Below are 18,821 nucleotides of genomic sequence, written 5' to 3' on the forward strand. Positions count from 1 at the left end.
ACCTTGCTAAGCCCCGCGAGACAAATTGTGATTTGTGAATATGGGCTATACAAATACAATTTTATTGATTGATGATTGAAACAAATCCCACAAAACCCAAATCACACAAAACTCAAATCAATAAACCATTCTTATTGAATTTATTTGTATGGCCGGCAGCCCATGTTCACAAGGCACCCTTTTTCTCGCAGGGCTTAATAAGGTGCATCCTGTGTCATTAACCCTCAACAAGAGAGACAAAAAACTGGGGGGGAAAAAAACAAGATATACAGGGGATATTTCCCTCAGAGAGAGCCACACGTGAGGGATCTCCCAGGACGGACAGAAATGAAATAGAATCTGCCTGTAACCGAGCACATCGACAAAATGACAATATGTACAGCATTCATGAGAAGAGAAATAGAAAATGATGAAGGGAGCAGGAATGACAATTGTAATGAAAATGATATTGCCAATAGTGGTAGTATATGTGGCTAGGCATATTGTATATCTAAGCAATATGGTTGTAATCATAATCCACGATAAGCTGCCACCACGATCCAGGGTCCACGATCACGATCACGTTTTGCCCTATAGCCAACAGGTGGCATGTTACAGCTATCTGTGACCAATACAATTTTACAATGGCTGCATGGAAATAATTAAATTTTTTCACCACTCATCAAACCCTAAACGATGGATATTATTTAAACACCTGAAGGCTAGAGCTGAAAAAAGCAAAAAATCTACCGCAGGGGCAGTTGTTGCCGAGAAATACAACAAAAGTAAGAAAGTGAGATTCAATGAATGATGATTTTAAGGTAAATAAGAAATATATCGATATGATAAAAAACAGTCTTTGAGTGTTTGAGCTGCAATGGCCTGTGAAAAAGCAACTGCGAACCAGCACTAGCACCAGCCTGGAACTGGAACCTGGTTTGCGTTGGTGGAAAAGGGATATTGGACAAACCGCATGCAGAGCTGCCAGAAACAGAACATGAGCTGCACGACACCTTAGTGAATATTTCGGATGGCGTGCTCATTTGCTTGTTGTCATAGCATAACAGTTTTATTATTATTAACAATTGTTAACAAATTCAGTTTTTTGGGGGGTCAATTTCACCTCATTTAAACGTGTCCCCGCCCCAATGACTAGTATGTCTACTGACCTGCTTTAAATGTTGCAGTGTAAGTGCAGGCAACATTTAACATCTTGTGCTCTCTCCATTCCCCCCACCGGCCTCTCTTCCAAGAAAAAACCCGGGCATTGAATCATTTACTTGGTCCAAATTAAAATTTGGCATCTGCATGTATTATACATTCAGCCGTGCTCGGACAAATCCTCTTAACTGTGGTAGAAATTGTCGGGATGTGTCCTGTAGAAAAGTAAGAGCCTTGTCTGGTTGTATTGCCCGTAGCAAGGGAGCATCTCAATCTGTCACTCAAGTCCAAGTGCACACACACACACACACACACACACACACGCACACACACAGCAGCCACAGTAAATCAGCTTATGAATAATATATACTTGTACTTTCTTTATTAATATTAAACATTGCATAATGAAGCACCAACTATAAGCAAATCCCAGAGCAATATTCATATTACCATGAGCTGTCCTGGAGTGGACCTTTCATTGTTTATGTCGGTCCTGTCACATTGTGGTTAAACACATCAGAAATGGCTGCTCTGACCCGTTCGTACACTTGACCCCAGAGTACACTTTTAATTCTCTTTAAGCTCTTAAAAATTGCATTATGTGCAGTTGTCGTTCATATACGCCAGGCTATTTTAAGATATTAATGTTATTTTGGTATTCTTCAGAGAGTAAACAGATGGGAGAGACATGAAAAATGGAGGATAAAAGGATGTGATGAAGGTTGTGACCCAGAATCGGAGCCAGTTAAATGGCATGTACTTATGTCCAGTGATGTGCAAGAGTTGAACCTGGTCCTTGGGCTAATTTCTGTGTTTTAACATAAATTACAAGTGCCCGGGATCTCGTTAAAATCCTCGGCCATTTTGGTAAAGGAGCTGAACTGTAAACACAATGTCCCGTGTTGCTTGGACAAAGCTTTCAATGCCGCATATCCTCCTCTCCGGTGTAGGCAACTGCCCTGCGGTGTGTTCAGGTATTTGGCATTCAGCGGTGGCACTTACCACGCGAGATGCATGTCTCCTCAGAGGCAACACTTTGGACTTAAAACCTTTCCTGTGTCCACAAGCAGGGTATTTGTGGTATGTTGGCCCTGTGCAACCCAGCTTAAACTGCCTTTGCCCAGAGCCAGCAGATACAAGCTATAATGGAGACATTGATGTATTATTGAGACACCCATGGGTAAGGATCAAGGAGCTGCTTGCAGCCAGAAGGGATGGCAAGAGTGTGTGTGTGTGTGTGTGTGTGTGTGTGTGTGGGTGTGTGTGTGTATGGACTGGGAATAATGTTTTCCTTCAGTATCCAATGTGTCCAAGACTGCTGTTGCTCTCTTGGCCTGATGCGAGGAAGAAGACATTTCATGTAATATCACATACCAAATTTATGCGCTCCAGTCAAAGCAATATGCTTGACAACGCGCGCGGCCTATCCCTGAAAGATAGCTGTTGTGCTGTAGTGTTTCCATGTGGAGTCTGCTGAGGTTATGTCTACTTGAGCCAGAGCTGAGATGACATTTCATTTATATAAATAATTACTGTCCTGAAAGTCCCCTAGGCCTGCCCCGAAGCAATCAAACTTCTAATGCTCTTAAAATTGCCCACCATGATTTATTAATGGCCCGACTATAAAATGTATTGCTATATAACTGCACACTTCTCCGCCGATCCGCCAGGAAATAGTGTCAACTTTAAACGCCGGTATTAGCCGTTTGTTTTTATTCAACAATGCATTCCAGCCCAAAATTACAGCACGGCACACTTTTGAATTGGTCGGCGCGGTTAAAAAAAAAGAACCTCGAGGACGTGCTTAGCCGAGCTGCAGCCCCACACCAAACCCTTATCTGTGTGCGTACACTGATCTGAAGGAATACAGTGAATCATGTGCGGAATGATTGCCCATTAGTGCCATTAATTGCCACTGAGTGAACCTGATCTGCTCTTCAAGGACCCTCTCCGATTCTGAACAGAGGCTTCGCTTTAAAAAAAATAAAGAGTGGACTAGTAGCAGCAGCGCCGTGTGAAGGCTTTGCCCCCTGAACAGGTTTGTAATGTCTCCAGACTGTGCCAACAGAGGGTACTGTTGCCTCACAACATGTTTAAATTATCCAAAACAACAAAGATGCAGCGTGCCGGTTCTCCCCTCCTCTGATCCAATGTGGAAAGAAAGAGGTGTGTGGTTGTTTTTTTTTTTTGCATTCGTGTGCCGTGGTGTTTGGTAGTGCTCTTTGGTCATTTACAAAGCAGAGAATGCAACAATAGCATGGACTATCTAAAGTCAACTGTTTATTTGGGGCTGATCTCGGAGTGAGTGGTTGGGCTTTGTCATTTTAAAAGGACGTCCTAATGACATGGCCGCAAAATTACAGCTGGCGTCGAGTGGAAGAGGGAAGTTGTAAACCGATCAAAGCAAGTGTGTGTGTGTGTGGGGGGGGGGGGGGGGGATGTAACGTGCTAAAAGGGAAATCCTGATACTTTGACATCATGCACTTTGGATGGAATGGCCACTGGGTCTCAGGTGGAGATAATAATGTGGGGGCTAACACTACGGAAGAAGGGCAGACAGACACCATGATCGGGTCTTTATTTCACTTTCGTGGCCCACACACGAGCCAACTTCCCCTCTGCTCTGGTGTCCGCGCGCTGCTGCCCCGCGCCCTCACATGTCTGCGGTGGGTGAAGCGCAAACGGCTCGGACTCGCACTTGAACTTGGAACCCAGCCCCACTCCACTGGAGACAACCCCCGATCTCACACACACACACACACCCACCCACACATACACACACACACACACACACACACACAGGCTGCGTATAGATTCCTCCCAAACAGCGCCTCTGTCGTCGCGCGAGTCAACATGAAGTAGCCTCGACACTGTTGGGCGCTGGGAAACATTGGACCTCTGCTTGTTGGTCGAGAAAGAGGAGGAGGTGTCTTGTCTGCCCGCCTGCTCACTCCCCCTCTCTCTCTCTCTCTCTTCTCTCTCTCCCTCCCTCCCTCTTTCAATCAGCGAGGCTACTGCCACCAGAGCCAAGAGTTGCCGCTCCGCGCGCCGATGCCAAAACGCGCAGGAGGAGTCAGTGCCAAAGGGTCATTTTAGCGCACCACTGCTGAAATCGAAGGACTGTAGGGAACCCTAGAATAATCAGCAGCCGCTTGACCCCAGATGATATAATCATACTATTAGAATTAAGAAAAAAAAAGGGGGACAGGAAACAAATAAGAGCCAATACCTATCGCCGGTGGAGTGCGCCGTCCTTCATCTGCCACCACGGTCGCTGCAGAGGTGGGCAGTCCAGGATTCTTCTGTCTTTTTCTGTCTGAAACAAACAAAAAAAAAAAAGCTCATTGCAAAATATTACCTACCTGCGCACATATCAGCTCATCGGCCACTTAAAGCCGACTGCTTCCTAAAACACTTGCACTTTGGCTTCCTCAATCCAGGTGTTGAGTCCTGCGAAGACGCGGTCGGACATTTGTGGACAAACTGGTCTTGCATCTATAAATTGCGCTCCGCTCCGACCCCTTCACCTCCCGCAGGGCGCATCAGAAGCTGCGGCTCGGAGACTGTGAATAGCGGAGGGATTTAGGCAAAGGAGGGGAAAGTTGGTCTCCTGCGTTCCGGAGCAGACCGACACCACGGTGCAAGCCGACTCCAAGTGCCGTTCACCGGGCGATGCCAGAGTAAATGCCGGGGCAATGTCCCGCCGCAAGCAGGTGAACCCGCAGCACTTATCGTTGTCGCACAGGGAGACAGTTCAAGGTGAGTTTAACTCTGTCTTCTCCATCGTCTCTCGTTGACTTTACTTGTACAATTATTTGTAAATTTGTCTTTGGTACAAATTGATTTTCAGCAAAGAATATAAGTATTTGTGGGGGGAAAGATCTTAACCGTGCACATGCGTTAGGATTTTAAAAATGAGCAAAACAAACAAGTAAATTACGCAATATTTATCTGATTTGTGGGAATTAATTCACAATGTGATAAAGTGAAAACCACAACACCATACCGTTCTTTTAACACACTCTTAGTCTGGATTAGAGTAATAACGTGGATTAATAATGGTTTTAAACTTCACTATTTTATTTAAAGTATTCAGGAGGCCAATATTTAAAATGTGCCCTTTGAGGCTTCACATGACTTTTACTACGAGAGATCTAATGACAGATACACTTGGACTGTCTGACAAAGTGTGTGTGTGAGCGTGTGATTGCGTGTGCTCGCACTATTGCGTGGCCTGTGTATGAGTTTGTAAACCACTACAACACAATTTTATATTTTTTTCCCAGCATATTGCAACATGTGGCACTTTGTTTATATTTGTGTTCACTTTGTTAATAAACACAAAATAAGGCCACAGTTGTTTGCTGAGTTTTGCGCAAACTTGTACCTCAATTTTTAATTGTATCTTTATTTTTTACACACACGCACGCACCTACACGCACGCGCGCACACACGCACACACACAACCACACACACACACACGCATCTGTGCTTTAACTACATTTTAAAAACGCACATAAAATCAAGGATGTGTACAAAAATAAGTCCAACGTGCACAATCCAACCACACTCTGAACTTTTTTTTAAACTGGTATTATTGATGCAATAGTTTTTTAAAACGCAGGGGTGCGAACTCCTGATGCTTTCAGAGCTGCGAACCAAAAATGTGATTAAATTGCACGGATTAAATCTGAAGCAGGATTATTTTATTTTCTTATTTTCGGAGCATGCGATTAAAAAGTCGCACAATCCAATTTCTAATCAATTATATCAATCTAACCTTCATCTCCCAGCACTCTGCTTTGCCTAAATCCAATTTCATAGAGGCCCTAATCTGGGTAATTCATTGCAGAAGTTCATGATGTAATCTTTGGACAGTCTGGTTTTGTGCTGAAAGAGGGTTACAGACGCATTCCGTCCCACCCGACCCGTTTAGACTATGGCCCTAATCATTGATCATTGGAATAATCATGTCAGTATGAAATTATAAATGTTCGGAGTGTTTTTGTTTTGTGTTGCTGTGGAAGTGTGTGATGCACCCTCAGCAGATTTTAGGCTGATGACAAATATCGATCCAGCCTGACTATTGATCTGCCTCTGTATTATTTCTCACAGAGCTGTCTGTCAGTTGATTAAGATGGAGATCGAGCTGATGCACATTTTCAGCTGTGCAAAAAAACTCGAGCACCACTGTACAGTTTCACCTCAGGCATGTGCATGTGTGTGTGTGCTTATCATTTACCTGCATGATTTATTAGAAAAAAAAATGGCAACGTATATATCATATTTTCATTTGTCTTTGGGGAAGTTGTACAAATTTGGACTAACTGTCAAATATTTGCCGCCCATCCTTCCGGCCATAGGTCATTTTGATTGACATCTTTTTTGCATATGTTCCACAAAAGCCTTTAAGCACCTGATGTACAGTCAGCAGGTTCAAACAACTGCAGGAACTTGTTTTGCTGCATGCAGATAAGCTATGGTTTGAATTATAATTATTTGTCACTGATTATCTTGAATACATTTCTTTACTTTCTTTACTGACTGTTTTCTCCCCTCATTCTTTTAATGACTGGTTTCGAGAGCTCCCTTTTAATCACCGCTGACTTCTCTGTGAACAACATGAAAGTGTCAAACCTCTAACTGAAGTCGAGATGTGCCGGTTTGCAAAATGCTGCCAAACGCTTGGCGTTCAGCTCGATCGTGCACGGGTTAAAGTTTTGCCGAAGTGGCCATCAGAGCACGTACAGTAGGCTGCTGTGAGAGCTGGGTCATCCGAAGGGCCTGAATCTCGTCCTACCTGTTCTCTCACATGACACACGCTGCTTGTTTAACTGTGGCCTCGAGCTGAGACATTGACCTGAGACACACAAGTGCAAGATTAAGACAGTGCTGGCCTTTCAGGTATTATTTTTTTCTCCCCTCTCCCCTCTATTGCAAACCCACCGAAGATGCAATGCCAAAACAGGCCCTTTTGAACACACACGTTATTATTTGCTCCCAGTCGATCGAGAACAATGTGCGTCTGTGAGCGTTTATCTGCAGAGATGTGTTTGCACAGAGCAGCACCGGAGCTGTGTTTACTGTATGTAAAGGATATCTTAATAGCGACACCGCGTTTCTAAGCCCGGGATGGGCGGAAAGCTTCTCATGTCCCTATCACCCGATGTCTGGAGGCTGCATGTCGCTCCGGGCAGTTTTCTTCAGCTGGGTGGGTCTTGAGAGGACCAGGATCACATCTCAGGCTGGAGGATCTGAGGAGCGTTAGGGGAAAAACCAAACTGTAATTTGATTGAGTCAACATATAAGGAGAGCTTTGCACAGTGTACGTGCAGCGAGAGAATGGTTTGACAAACTTATTAAAAAAGAGGATGTAGTCTATTCTCGATATTTTCAATATATCACCCGGTCGACTTTGCTCTCACAGGATTTAAGTATGAGCTGTCAAGACCAATCACAGGGTATCTCCTTACACAGGTGATCATATGAAGTTCCAGCCTATTGCCAACATATATCAACGACATGTCAGATCAGGGGTTATTCGGTGTAAGTGAACGCAGCAGCCTTCTGCCCTGCAGCCATGGACCTATAGGTCATGCTCTACCTGGGAACACAGAGAACCTGAATATCAGCATATTTCTGGACAGGCTTTTCGTGGAAGACTATGTACTGAAAATCTACCTGCCAGGCCAGACATCAAGAGGGACGTACGGAAATTAGTGTAATTGCCATGAATGTACACAATGCTTGGCGAGCACCAAGGAAAGCACACACACTGACACACGCTCACACACACAGACACACACACATGCACACACACACACACACACAGGTTGTAAAGCTGTGCAAATAGCACACTCAAAATGCACATAAACGGCTTATGTTCACACTTTAACAAACGCACGTCACAGGCCATTCTGTCTCAGTCGAATTTGACGCTCATCCTTTGTTGAATTAAGGTATTGCAGGATAAAAAAATACAGCAAACATCCCTTCCAGGCTTTTTTAGACTCTTCCAGTCCGTGACTCAGCCTCGGAGTCACATTCATGACAAAAAGAGACTTATCGCAGGAATATCCTTATCCTATATTACTCACACATTAACGACTGCAGCATCACGGGCCTCCCTCCTTCAGAAAGCAGTCATTTTTTTGCAATTCAGTATCAGCGATATTCCAGAGGACCGTTTCCTGGATCCAGCCATGGAAACGCCTTGTGATAACTGTTTACGCTCGGAGCTGGCATGCTACTTGTGAAACAGTTAATGTTTTTTTCTTTATTTACACCATATGGCTGTCAAACGCTAGAGAGAAACCCACCGTACGCACAGCAACGCAACAGTAAATATTCACACACACACACACACAAACACACACTCACACACACACACACATTGTGGTAAACGAACGATCATCTCAAAGGAGATGATTGGTGAGCGATTTATGATTTATGACGAAGCACTGCAGTCTGCTCTCTTGATTTTCTTTCTATATTTCAATATTATCGAACACGTTTAATCAATTTTGCACAGCTATAAAGTGCCTCTTTTTACTATTATTGTACCTCTAAAATCGTTTTGCAAATTTGATTTATACCGACCAGTGTCATGCTTCGCAGCTTACAAGTCATTTATAGCGATTTAGTGACAAGTCACAGTCAGCTGCAGAGCCGTATTTTCGGTCACTTTCGGGCCGATCATCTAAGATTTACGATAAGAAATGAGACTGCGATAGATTAAATGGTGATAAGATAATGAAACACACACAGGCCTGGCCTTACACAACGCGCACTGTTGCAGCTTTCCTTGGCAGCCGCAGCCGAGAAAAAGGGATAGGCTAAGCGAGGCCGCTTGTTGTTTGAATTTTTGATTGCAACCATCTGCAACGTTGCTGGTGTCATTTATTTTCAATGACAGCGTGAATCTTACCCGACTTTCCCTGTGGGGTTTAGACATGTGCATGTGTGTGTGTGTGTGTGTGTGTGTGTGTGTGTGTGTACGCAAGTGTGCGTTTTCAGCTCAGCAAATGGAAGGGGAAGACAAAGAAGGAGAGACAGGTCTGAACCCATGCAGTGTGGTCGACTGTCATACGAGTGCCCCTGGCCTTACTCTGCCTTCACCAGCGGAACAGAGTGTGCAGCTGGTATTAAACTGTTGTGTAAGGTCAGAACTTCGGTGGAAAATAGTTTCACGGCGCTCCGTCATGGCCCTTACAAGAATCCCTTCAGATCGTAACATGTCATTAAATAAAAACAAATGTTTCGCTCACAGCGAGTACGACAGCCTCTCTGGTTCGACCCGACTCACTGTAGGGCAGAGCCGGACTTGTCAAACGCTGTTGTAATTTTTCCTTCTTAGCCTTCACCTCAGGCTCGACGAAACAACACAGAAGCATAATTGAGACATAAGGGTATATGAGGTTAGAAACAATGAAAAGGTATTAGGAGGATTTATATCGGGGCAATTGAGTGCAGAGGACATGGCAGGAACTCGCCGTGCTAATACCAGCACTTTGGCAAGTTTCACCCACCGAGCTTGTTTTACCTGGCCCCTTCTGGGAAGAGCACATACACTGACGGTGCCGTACAACTATTTTGACGTTGGAATTACAACGCAGACGGTCACCCGGCTGCACGGCACACAGTTTGCAATTAAAAAAATATTTCAGCCGCAAATGAGACGATTCCTCAAAGCCTTTGACAACATTGTTTCATCATTAAATACTCTTTGGGCCGGGCGTCTGAATATCTTTTAGCCTTTCGCACAAATGGAAATATTGGTGAAAGAGGTCCATTGTCTTCAGCTGTGTCTCCCATCTGGTACATATTGTGCAGCGGGAGCGGCAGCAGCGGCAGCAGCAGCAGCGAGGAAGTGACTAACTGACTCTCTCCTCATCAAGCTGATAGGGGGTGCTCTAAGGCTGCCTGACTTTACTCACACTTGATAAGGGAGAGGAGCAGGACCGTCACTGTATGGGTGAATGTGGCTCTGCATATGTGTGTGTCTGTGTGTGTGCGTGTGTGTGTGAGAAAGACCAAGAGAGAGAAATAAAGTATGTGCGGTATCGTGGTAGACAGCTGGGTTTCATTGCTATCATCACGCCCTCTCAACGATGGCATGTTTGACAGTGCGTCTGCTCTGCTCCCTTACCTATCAAGCATGTTCCTCTCACATAGGAGTTTATACAGAGGAATTAGACACTGTCTGTCACCATGATAGGCAACATTAGAGGGTATTTCTTTTGTGTGTCTGTGTCTGCTTGTGTGTTTGTGTGGCTGTACTTCCATTCCAGCGTGTGTTTGTGTCCAAACATTTTTTTTCTGTTCTTTTTGCCGCAAGCGTTCCATGCTCGGCTCCTTCTTGCACATGTGTTTTTCTCACACAGGTGAGCCCCGGGACAGATCAGTGAGCGGGTTTCAGGGACGGGTGCGGTTTTTAGAAGCTGCCCGACTGATATTCCAGCGGTGCAGCGACAGTGCCAACGCCTGCCTAATTTACTGCCTCCTGCCCCCAGGCCACGTTACTCATCCATAGGTTCACAAACAGGCCCAGCTCTGCTCGTCTCCGTCTCTGACAGGGGGGGGGGGGGAGTCGAGTTCAAGTGCCCAGGTGTCTGTCAGCTCTTTGACTTGATCTCGTCCTTTCCTCATTTGCTGCGATGGTGATGATCTAGGCCTCACGACACCTGTCTTGCTCTCGGAGTGAGAAATGAGAGCGCGCCATGTTGTCAGTGGGTGCCTCTCCTGCTCCTGCACGGCCCTACTTATATGCAATGCACATACGCACACATGCATGCGCGAGCACAGACTCGGGGCCTGTGTGTGAGCACTCCGGAACATTGCTCCATGTGATTTACGGCCACAAGCTGTGAACTGTAGGTAAATATGTGTTTGTGCTCCTTCTTTGCCGCCAAAGATTATGAGATGGAAATGATCTGGCAGGCGTCCAGGAGCCCACCGCCATTTAGAGAAAAGATATTTGGCATCAGATCATTACTCCGGGGCGAAGTGAGTGGACTTGAACGTGTGTGTGTGGGTGTGTGCGGGTGGGTGGGGGAGGTCGGGGAAGGAGGGGTGATTCACAGCCGAACAGGAATCTTGGACATATTTAATTCAGTGAAAAAATAGTTTAACAGTCATGATCGGTGAGGTTGAAGAGGAGCAACGGCTCTCTGACAGTTTGAGATGCATGGGGATAAGAGAGTTTAGGATCTCTCCCCTGATGTCTGTGCACCGAGAAACACAAACTGGCTTCTTTGTCTAATCTTTGCAATTATTAGGGGTGTCATGTTTGGAGGAAGAGAGAGAGAGAGAGAGAGAGAGAGAGAGAGAGATGAGGGTACGGGGAGGGGGAGATGCAGGTGCTAGAAGTGGAGGAGCTGCGGGGACAGGCATGCACTGCTCTGCTCCTCTCGCAGGCATCAACATCTCTCTCCTGGGTACCTTCTTCTCGCTCGCCCGGCCCCTCTAGTCTCTGGAGCTTCCGGTTTCCTCCGGGCTTTGTAGAAGAAGACACATCTTCACACTTGCGCATCGGGGGCAGTGTTTAAAAAAACTGGAGGTCGTCCATGAGGGATTTACGTTAAGCCGAGGGAGTCTGTGCGGGCCATAGGGGAGGAGGGAGGGGAAGAATGTGTAATGGTTATTAATGGCTGTGTCAGATCTGTGAAGAATGAGATTTACTCACTTAACAGGACCCCGGGTTTGGCTTTATAGATTTTCTGTCTGTGGAGAATACAGTGTTCGAACTCACCTGTGTGCTGCTCTCTTCATATACACACACTTAGACGTCTTACTCTTTTTTCCCCTCATTCTCATTTTTCTTTTCTGTCGTTTTCTGTGATACACACAAACATAAGAACACACACACGCACACACACACACACCTCACATGCTGCTGTGCTACACTTTGTTCTGCACACGCTGGGGCTCCCACGTGGTGAGGCAGCCGTGTAGCTATGACAGCTTAGTGCAACGAGGGCCCTAACAGGAAACCCAGCCTGCACTGTGAGATGAATAGCTTCCTGGCCACACACCAACACACACAGAATTACACATGCACACACACACACACACACACACACACACACACACACATATACATAGAGTTTATGCGCCGGGTCCCACCCACGCAGATCTCTCACAGATAAGTTGCGCAGGTGTTTGTCTAGGCGAAGCAGGTTTACAGCGGATTTGTTTTATGCGATGAAAGTGAGACAGTTGTGAACGTAATGATCATCTGGTGTGGTAGGGAGGGTTGGTGTTTATCAGGTAATGTCATCAGGAATAACTAAACCTCCTCGTGTGTTGTGTCTCAGCTTGCCTCACCAAGGTCTGACATCTTCTACCTTCCTCTGCCTTTTTTCAGCAGCAGCAGATGCCAATCATGACTCAGGAGCGGGATCTCCATCTCCAGAGCCGTCCACTCCCAGCCCTCGGCGGCTGGGCCCCGGGGAGCACGATCTGCTGACCTGCGGCCAGTGCCAGACCAACTTCCCTCTGGGCGACATCCTTGTCTTCATCGAGCACAAGCGCCGTCTGTGTCGGGGCCCCAGGAGCGGACCAGGGTCTTTCTCCAAACCAGGGGAGAGTGGCGGGGTCACGGGCATTGCCATTTCTCCCAGGGCCCGGTCCCTGGAGCTGTGCAGAGGGTCCATTCCAGTGGAGGTGGGCATCCAGGTGGGCCCCGGCGGAGAGGTGGATGTGGAAAGGAGGCTGACGCCGTCCAAGGGACTCTGCCCCAAACAGGAGAGAGGAGGTATGGAGACTTGAACACAACAACCAATAAATAGATGCACATGTCGGAAACACACATAGCTGCAGAGAGCCATGTACACACACACCTCTCACACCTGTCCGAGAAAGATAGCTCTCTTTAAAGAATCCCAGCTGCTTGTTATTTTGACAGTGGCCTTCAGGAGGGATTAATGTAGCCTGGGATGATTTCATTAGAGTGAGTGAGAGCTGCATTGTGTGTCTATTCTGCTTCGTTCTAAGTAAAACATCAGACACACACACACACACACACACACACACACACACACACACACACGCCCACAAAATCACACAAACACAGACCCCAAACAAACACACACTGGCAGGCCTGAAGGACTTCTTCAGCTGAAACCAATTTTGAAAGGCGGGAAGAAGGTGATAGAAGAGCCAACCCAGTCTGTGTGTGTGCACGAGTGCATGTGTGTTTGGATGTGTGTATTTTCTCTCTCATTTTTTTTTTTTTTTGCTCATGTGTGAGTGCATATCACGTGTCGGAGCGTTTTGAAAAGAAATCCTGCAGCGTATAAAAAAAAGAGGTTAAGAAGGCTGATTAAAATTCATCTGTGTTCGTGGTGAGGAGAAGAGGATTAATAAAGTAGCAAGGCCGTTCATCCGACTGGGGGTGGGTGGCGGCGGCGGCGGCGTGTGTTGCACACTGCCAGCGCTGCAGGGAAACCAGTTCAAAGTTATCAGGGGAGACAGTCACCATCACAGCCGAGAGCTGGGGAGGCTATCCAGGATTACACAGACTTCAGCAGAGGAGGAGGTCTCAGTTGCAGAAGGGAGGCAACCTGGTTGTAAAAGTTACCAGATGCAAATCAGATACAAACACAGAGCCTGGACCCTTCTTAGTGTTGAACTACCAAAAAAGGTAGTCTAATATTTATTGTAAAGATGAGACTTTAATTTTACGTTATGTCCCACATGTGTTGTTTTCCAATAAACTAGGGTTTTAGAATACAGAGCAGTCCTTCAAAATAAAAGTGGAGATTCAGATTACAGTGTCACTGACACGAATGGATTTGTGAAGCTTTGTTCAAGAATCCATGTCAGTATAAAAATAAAATGAATGAATTAAAATAAACAAGACAAAGTAAAATCATATTTTAAAAGTAGAAAGGGATTAAAATCACATGTAAACGTTTGTTCCATTACCTCGTATCACTTAGTGTTGTCTAGGTAACGGCCCTTGTGATAATGTTTTTTGTGTGCGTTAATTAAAACATGTGCATAAATTTCCTCAGCGGAGTATGAAAGACTTGAGAGACATTGCTAGAGCCACATGTTGCTCCCACTTGTCCAGCTTGTAATCTTGAGTAGAATTCTGAATTGCAATCCCGAAGTGCCACCTGAAGCTTTTTAGGTTCTGATTCATACGTCAGAGTGACATGTCCCCGTTTTAATGATAATGGAATTACTCAAAAAACATCTTACACAACTGCCAGCGCACAGGGCGGAATAAACTGAGAGGTAACACAAGCCACGTTAAGATGAGAATAATCAGTGTGAAAGGTTGAACATTTTGTAGAGATGCCATGACAACCTGGGTCCCCAGCAGGTGCACGTTGTTTGTGTTACATTATATTCGAGGGGTGAACATTTCCTACGGTGAGCACTAATGTGTTCCTGAACCAAACTCGATCAGAATCAATCAATGTCTGAATGAATAACCCCTTTTTTTTTTTATACGAGTGTATTCATCTCACATGTCGTCACACACTCCCTGATTTCTCTCGGCAGGATGCTCTAAGGTGAGGCCGGTCTGAACGAGATTGGAAGACGTTTTTGTTAAAAGAAAAATAATAAGCCCAGGGACACAGCTCTGCATTTGCATATTTTGTTCGTTTTGGAATCCGAGCTGGTGCACACACTTTTTTTGTGTCATCGCTGCAGAGATCAACACAAATGTTCTCGCGTGTGGCCACCAGCTGTGTGTGGTCACTTTTGCAGTGGGGGAAAAAAAAAAAAAAAAAATGGCTGAAAGTAGATCGCAAACAATATGTGACAGCACCGTTTTGGATGCCACTGCTAATTTAGGATTTTTTTTTTTTTTTTAATAAGTGCTGGCCTTATTTTGTTGAGCGCAGAAAACATATTGATTGCAAAAATAAGCTTCTACGTTCAATCCGTTTGACAGTGTCTCCCGAACATTCCAGCAGTTCAGACGGTAACGTGGCTTTTATCGCCGATCTAAATTCTCCGCTACACTATGGAAATTTAATGAGCTGTAAGCGGCCCGTAGCAGCGTCGCACCTAGACGCCCAGCTGCAGCGGAGACATACAAAAACGTGGAACTCATTTGGAAGCTGGTGCAATGAAAAAATGGGTTGTAGGTGGTCAGAGGGAGGAACGTTTGTGCAGGGTCGGACTGTTTGAGCAACAGACACGCGGCCACACGCACAGCCACACAGACAGAGTCTTATCACTGAGAGGACAGGACACGAAAGCACTCAAAGCCACCGAATGAAAGAGAGGAGGGGAGCTTTGCTCAACACATTAGATTGCCACTCAAGGCAGTCTCAAGTTTTTAACCAAATTAGATTACATTATTAGGTCTAATTAAGTCCGCTGTGTTAGTTGCACACACACACACATAACACACACATTGGACACACACACACACACACACATTTGCCAGCGTGTGGTATTAGGAACTTTACCAACAAATATTTGCAGCAGAAGTGTTTACAAAATAGACACAAGGGAATGGGAATAGGAGTCAAATGCACACACACGCAAAAGAGCATACATGCACTTTCCATGCACACAGCCCGTGCTATGTGCATAACCCTTAACCCCCTCCTCCCCTGGATTGTTTTTGTTTTTTTCACCTGATCGTGTTTTATAACATCCTGTCTGGCCTCTTTGTCTGTCAGCCCGCTTGCTTAAAATGCAAACATGCTGCAAGGCTAGCAGATTCAACCCCAAAAGGTGCAAACACACTCTCTCACACACACACACACACACTCACACAAACACACACATGCAAGCACAAGCTCCCGTACACATGGTGTAGATGAAAAATGGCACGTCTGCTCCCAGTTTTTTCTTTTTTTTTTTTTTTTTTATCCCTGAGTTTCTCTTGCTGATGCATGCACTCTGCGCGTGTGCATGTGGGGCCTATTTTAATATGTGTGCGCTTTGTGTGAATTTTTGTATGAGGATGCGCACGTGTGCATGTGCGGTATCTGTGAAGAATGATGCGTGTCATCAGGCAAGGCAAGGGGTTGTCGCTAGGGGAGCGTTTCCATGCCGAGACGACCCTGGCCCTGCTTTGAACTCCTCCCAGGACGGCTGGCGGCGGGCCCCCTCGGAGCACTTCACGACAACCAGTACACAAGGGCGAAGTCACATCATGACAACCTCTCGCTCTCCCTCTGTCTATCTCTGTCTCTCTCTCTCTCACACACAAACGGCGTGTGGGTTGAGTTCACACAGTAAATATTTCATGAGATGTTGTGAACGACAGCGACATCCTCAGACGTCTCTCTCTGTTCTCCCTCTGCGTCCACCTCTGATCTCGGTGGCGCCATGTTTGCGGGGCAACGCAGTCATATCACTGTATTAGGCTGAAGATCTTGCAGTTTTTTTTTGTTATTCTTACGAGCCTAATGTGTTACCAAAAGTGAAAGACGGAGGGATTCAAATGAGATACCTGCCACTTTGAAACGGTCACACCTACATGTTCCGAATTACTGAGGGTGTGAAAGTGTGTTAAAGTGCACGGACGCGGTTTAAGGCGATAAAATCAGTTTTGTTGGGCAACGGGGGAATTTTTTTTTCTCTCCAAAAATGAGTAATGGTTGTTTCTGGATGATAACCTGTGATGCACGTTTCAGATGTGACAAAGACCTTGGTGTCCAAAGAAGTCAAATCTGCCATGACTGACACTTGTTTGTCTCCGAACCGCTCTGCCGGTGTCTGGATTTGAAGGTGTCTCTCTCCTTCTCTTCTTCTGTCTCTCCGTTTCTCCATCCTTTTTTTTTTTTTTTTTTTTTGCCCCACCACCCAATGCTCCTTTAATCACCTGGCTTGCTCTCATTTCCATATTAAATAGGCTTTAATCATGAAAAGCAATCAGGCTTTTGCATATTCATACCTTCCCCTGTACGCCGGCTTCCCTGTCTCGCTCCAGTGCCAACCAGCCAGTAATCAGTAGGCAGGCGGCGTAATGCCATAGCCCCGGCCCATCGCATGAAAACACACACACTGCGTGAGTTAGAAATAACTTCACATGCTACTTACGTATTATCTCTACTCCGAGAGAGGGAGAGATAGAGGCAGAGGCAGAGGGGTAAGAGATAAAAAAAGAAAGATGGCGAGACTGATCCCTGATTTGAGCTGTGAATATTTGTACAGAGGCTCAAGGAAAAGTTGATTTGCATAATGACTTTGTAGTTTTGCATTAATCACATTTGCATATGAAAATGCGTTAATTACTCCTGATGATTATTTTTTTTTTAAACTTGCTTCATTTGATGTCCAAGCTCTGGGGTTGTGATTAGGGGTTACATGGTGGCACTTGTGTAGGTGGTGTGTGTGTGTGTGAGTGTTTGCACTCTTGCGTGGTTTGTGTCTGTGTGTGTGTCTGGGGGGGGGGGGGGGTGCATGTGCATGTGCATGTGTGTGCTTGCAAGTGTGTCTCATGCGTGTTCATGCGTTTCTGGTGCAGTCTGTGTGTGTTTATGTGTTCTCACTCAAGCGTTTTGAACGCTTGCCAGGGAGATTTATTTTGTGTGTGCTGTTAGGCATGTGTTCCTATTTTTATTTTGGCATTTTCTGTGTGTGTTTGTGTGTGTTAGTGTGTGTGTGTGTGTGTGTGTGTGTGTTTGTGTGTGTGCGTATGTGTGTGCATGTGTGTATTTCCTGCTTTCTTTGAGTGGTAAATATTTCCTTGTTCCTCTGTAAGAGAAAAAGAGAGGAGAACACCAGTTCCTCAACTGACTAACATCAGAACACACTCATGCATGACTTTTAAGTTGAGCAGAGATAGATTCAAAGGCCTTCAGTATGTTCCAAACACTCATACACAGACTTTATAGACTTTACCATTGCTTGGAAATAGAGAAGATGACACTTCTTTAGAAGTTACAATTTTAGTGTTTTTTCTCTGTAGCAATGCGATGAATAATAAGCTTGCCTAGATTTTATTTTTTTATCATTTATGCAATCTTAACCAAAACGTTTTAGATATAATAACCAAAATTATATATTGAATGGAATGCATGCAAAAAAAAATTGTGCATTTGTATGTTTACTGCACAGTGTTGTGTTTTTTCCGCCGATCAATTTATAAATTTAAATATTTAATTTCAAACAAATTAACAGGCGTATCAGCAACACGTTGTGCTAGATTTTCAATTTGATGCACTTTCAAAATAAAACTTTTGTCCTTCAGCTTAGAGGAAAAATAATAACATTTATGTGCCTCTGTATGAGAATTTAAGTTAACTTTCACATCTGTGTGTGTATGTGTGTGTGTGTGTGTGTGTGTGTGTGTGTGTGTGTGTGTGTGTGTACAATTACAGTATACATATTCGTGCCTTTGTATGGGGCCCAAGTGTCGTTAGCCCATAACGCTGCACCTCAGACAGGACCACCCCAGGGGCCGTCTGACTCTGCCTGTGTCTGTCTGTCTGCTTTGTACAGCAGGTCAAATAGGTCTATAAGGGAGCTGCTAAAATGGCACAGCTGCACGCACACACACACACACACACACACCACCTCAGCCACCTGACACGGTTAGAAACCTGCATTCGCACATTTGGTCCGAAAATGGAAACATGCAGGCAGGAGTACGCATGCAGATATGAGCCACACACAACACATGTGCATGCAGGAATGCATACAATGACTCCCATCTCATATTAATGCCTGCATCTCCCACCAAACACACACGTGCGCAAAAA

The 18,821-nt window shown here is 45.3% G+C and overlaps 1 protein-coding gene across 2 annotated transcripts in view; it reads left to right on the forward strand.

Annotated features, from left to right (window-relative positions):
- Positions 1 to 4,163: 4,163 nt before the first annotated feature.
- bcl11bb (BCL11 transcription factor B b) overlaps positions 4,164 to 18,821 on the forward strand; it is a 30,765-nt gene continuing 16,107 nt past the window's right edge. Inside the window, exons 1-3 of one of the 2 annotated variants that reach the window (XM_062411815.1) lie at positions 4,164 to 4,422; positions 4,581 to 4,899; positions 12,506 to 12,895. In XM_062411815.1, the coding sequence (XP_062267799.1) occupies positions 4,836 to 4,899; positions 12,506 to 12,895 (454 nt within the window). In that variant the 5' untranslated portion in view covers positions 4,164 to 4,422; positions 4,581 to 4,835. Of the gene's footprint in view, positions 4,900 to 12,505; positions 12,896 to 18,821 lie in introns of both variants that reach the window. The other variant, XM_062411816.1, reaches the window with a different exon arrangement.

Source organism: Platichthys flesus, chromosome 18 (genome assembly GCF_949316205.1).
Source record: "Platichthys flesus chromosome 18, fPlaFle2.1, whole genome shotgun sequence".
NCBI classification, from domain to species: Eukaryota; Metazoa; Chordata; class Actinopteri; order Pleuronectiformes; family Pleuronectidae; genus Platichthys; species Platichthys flesus.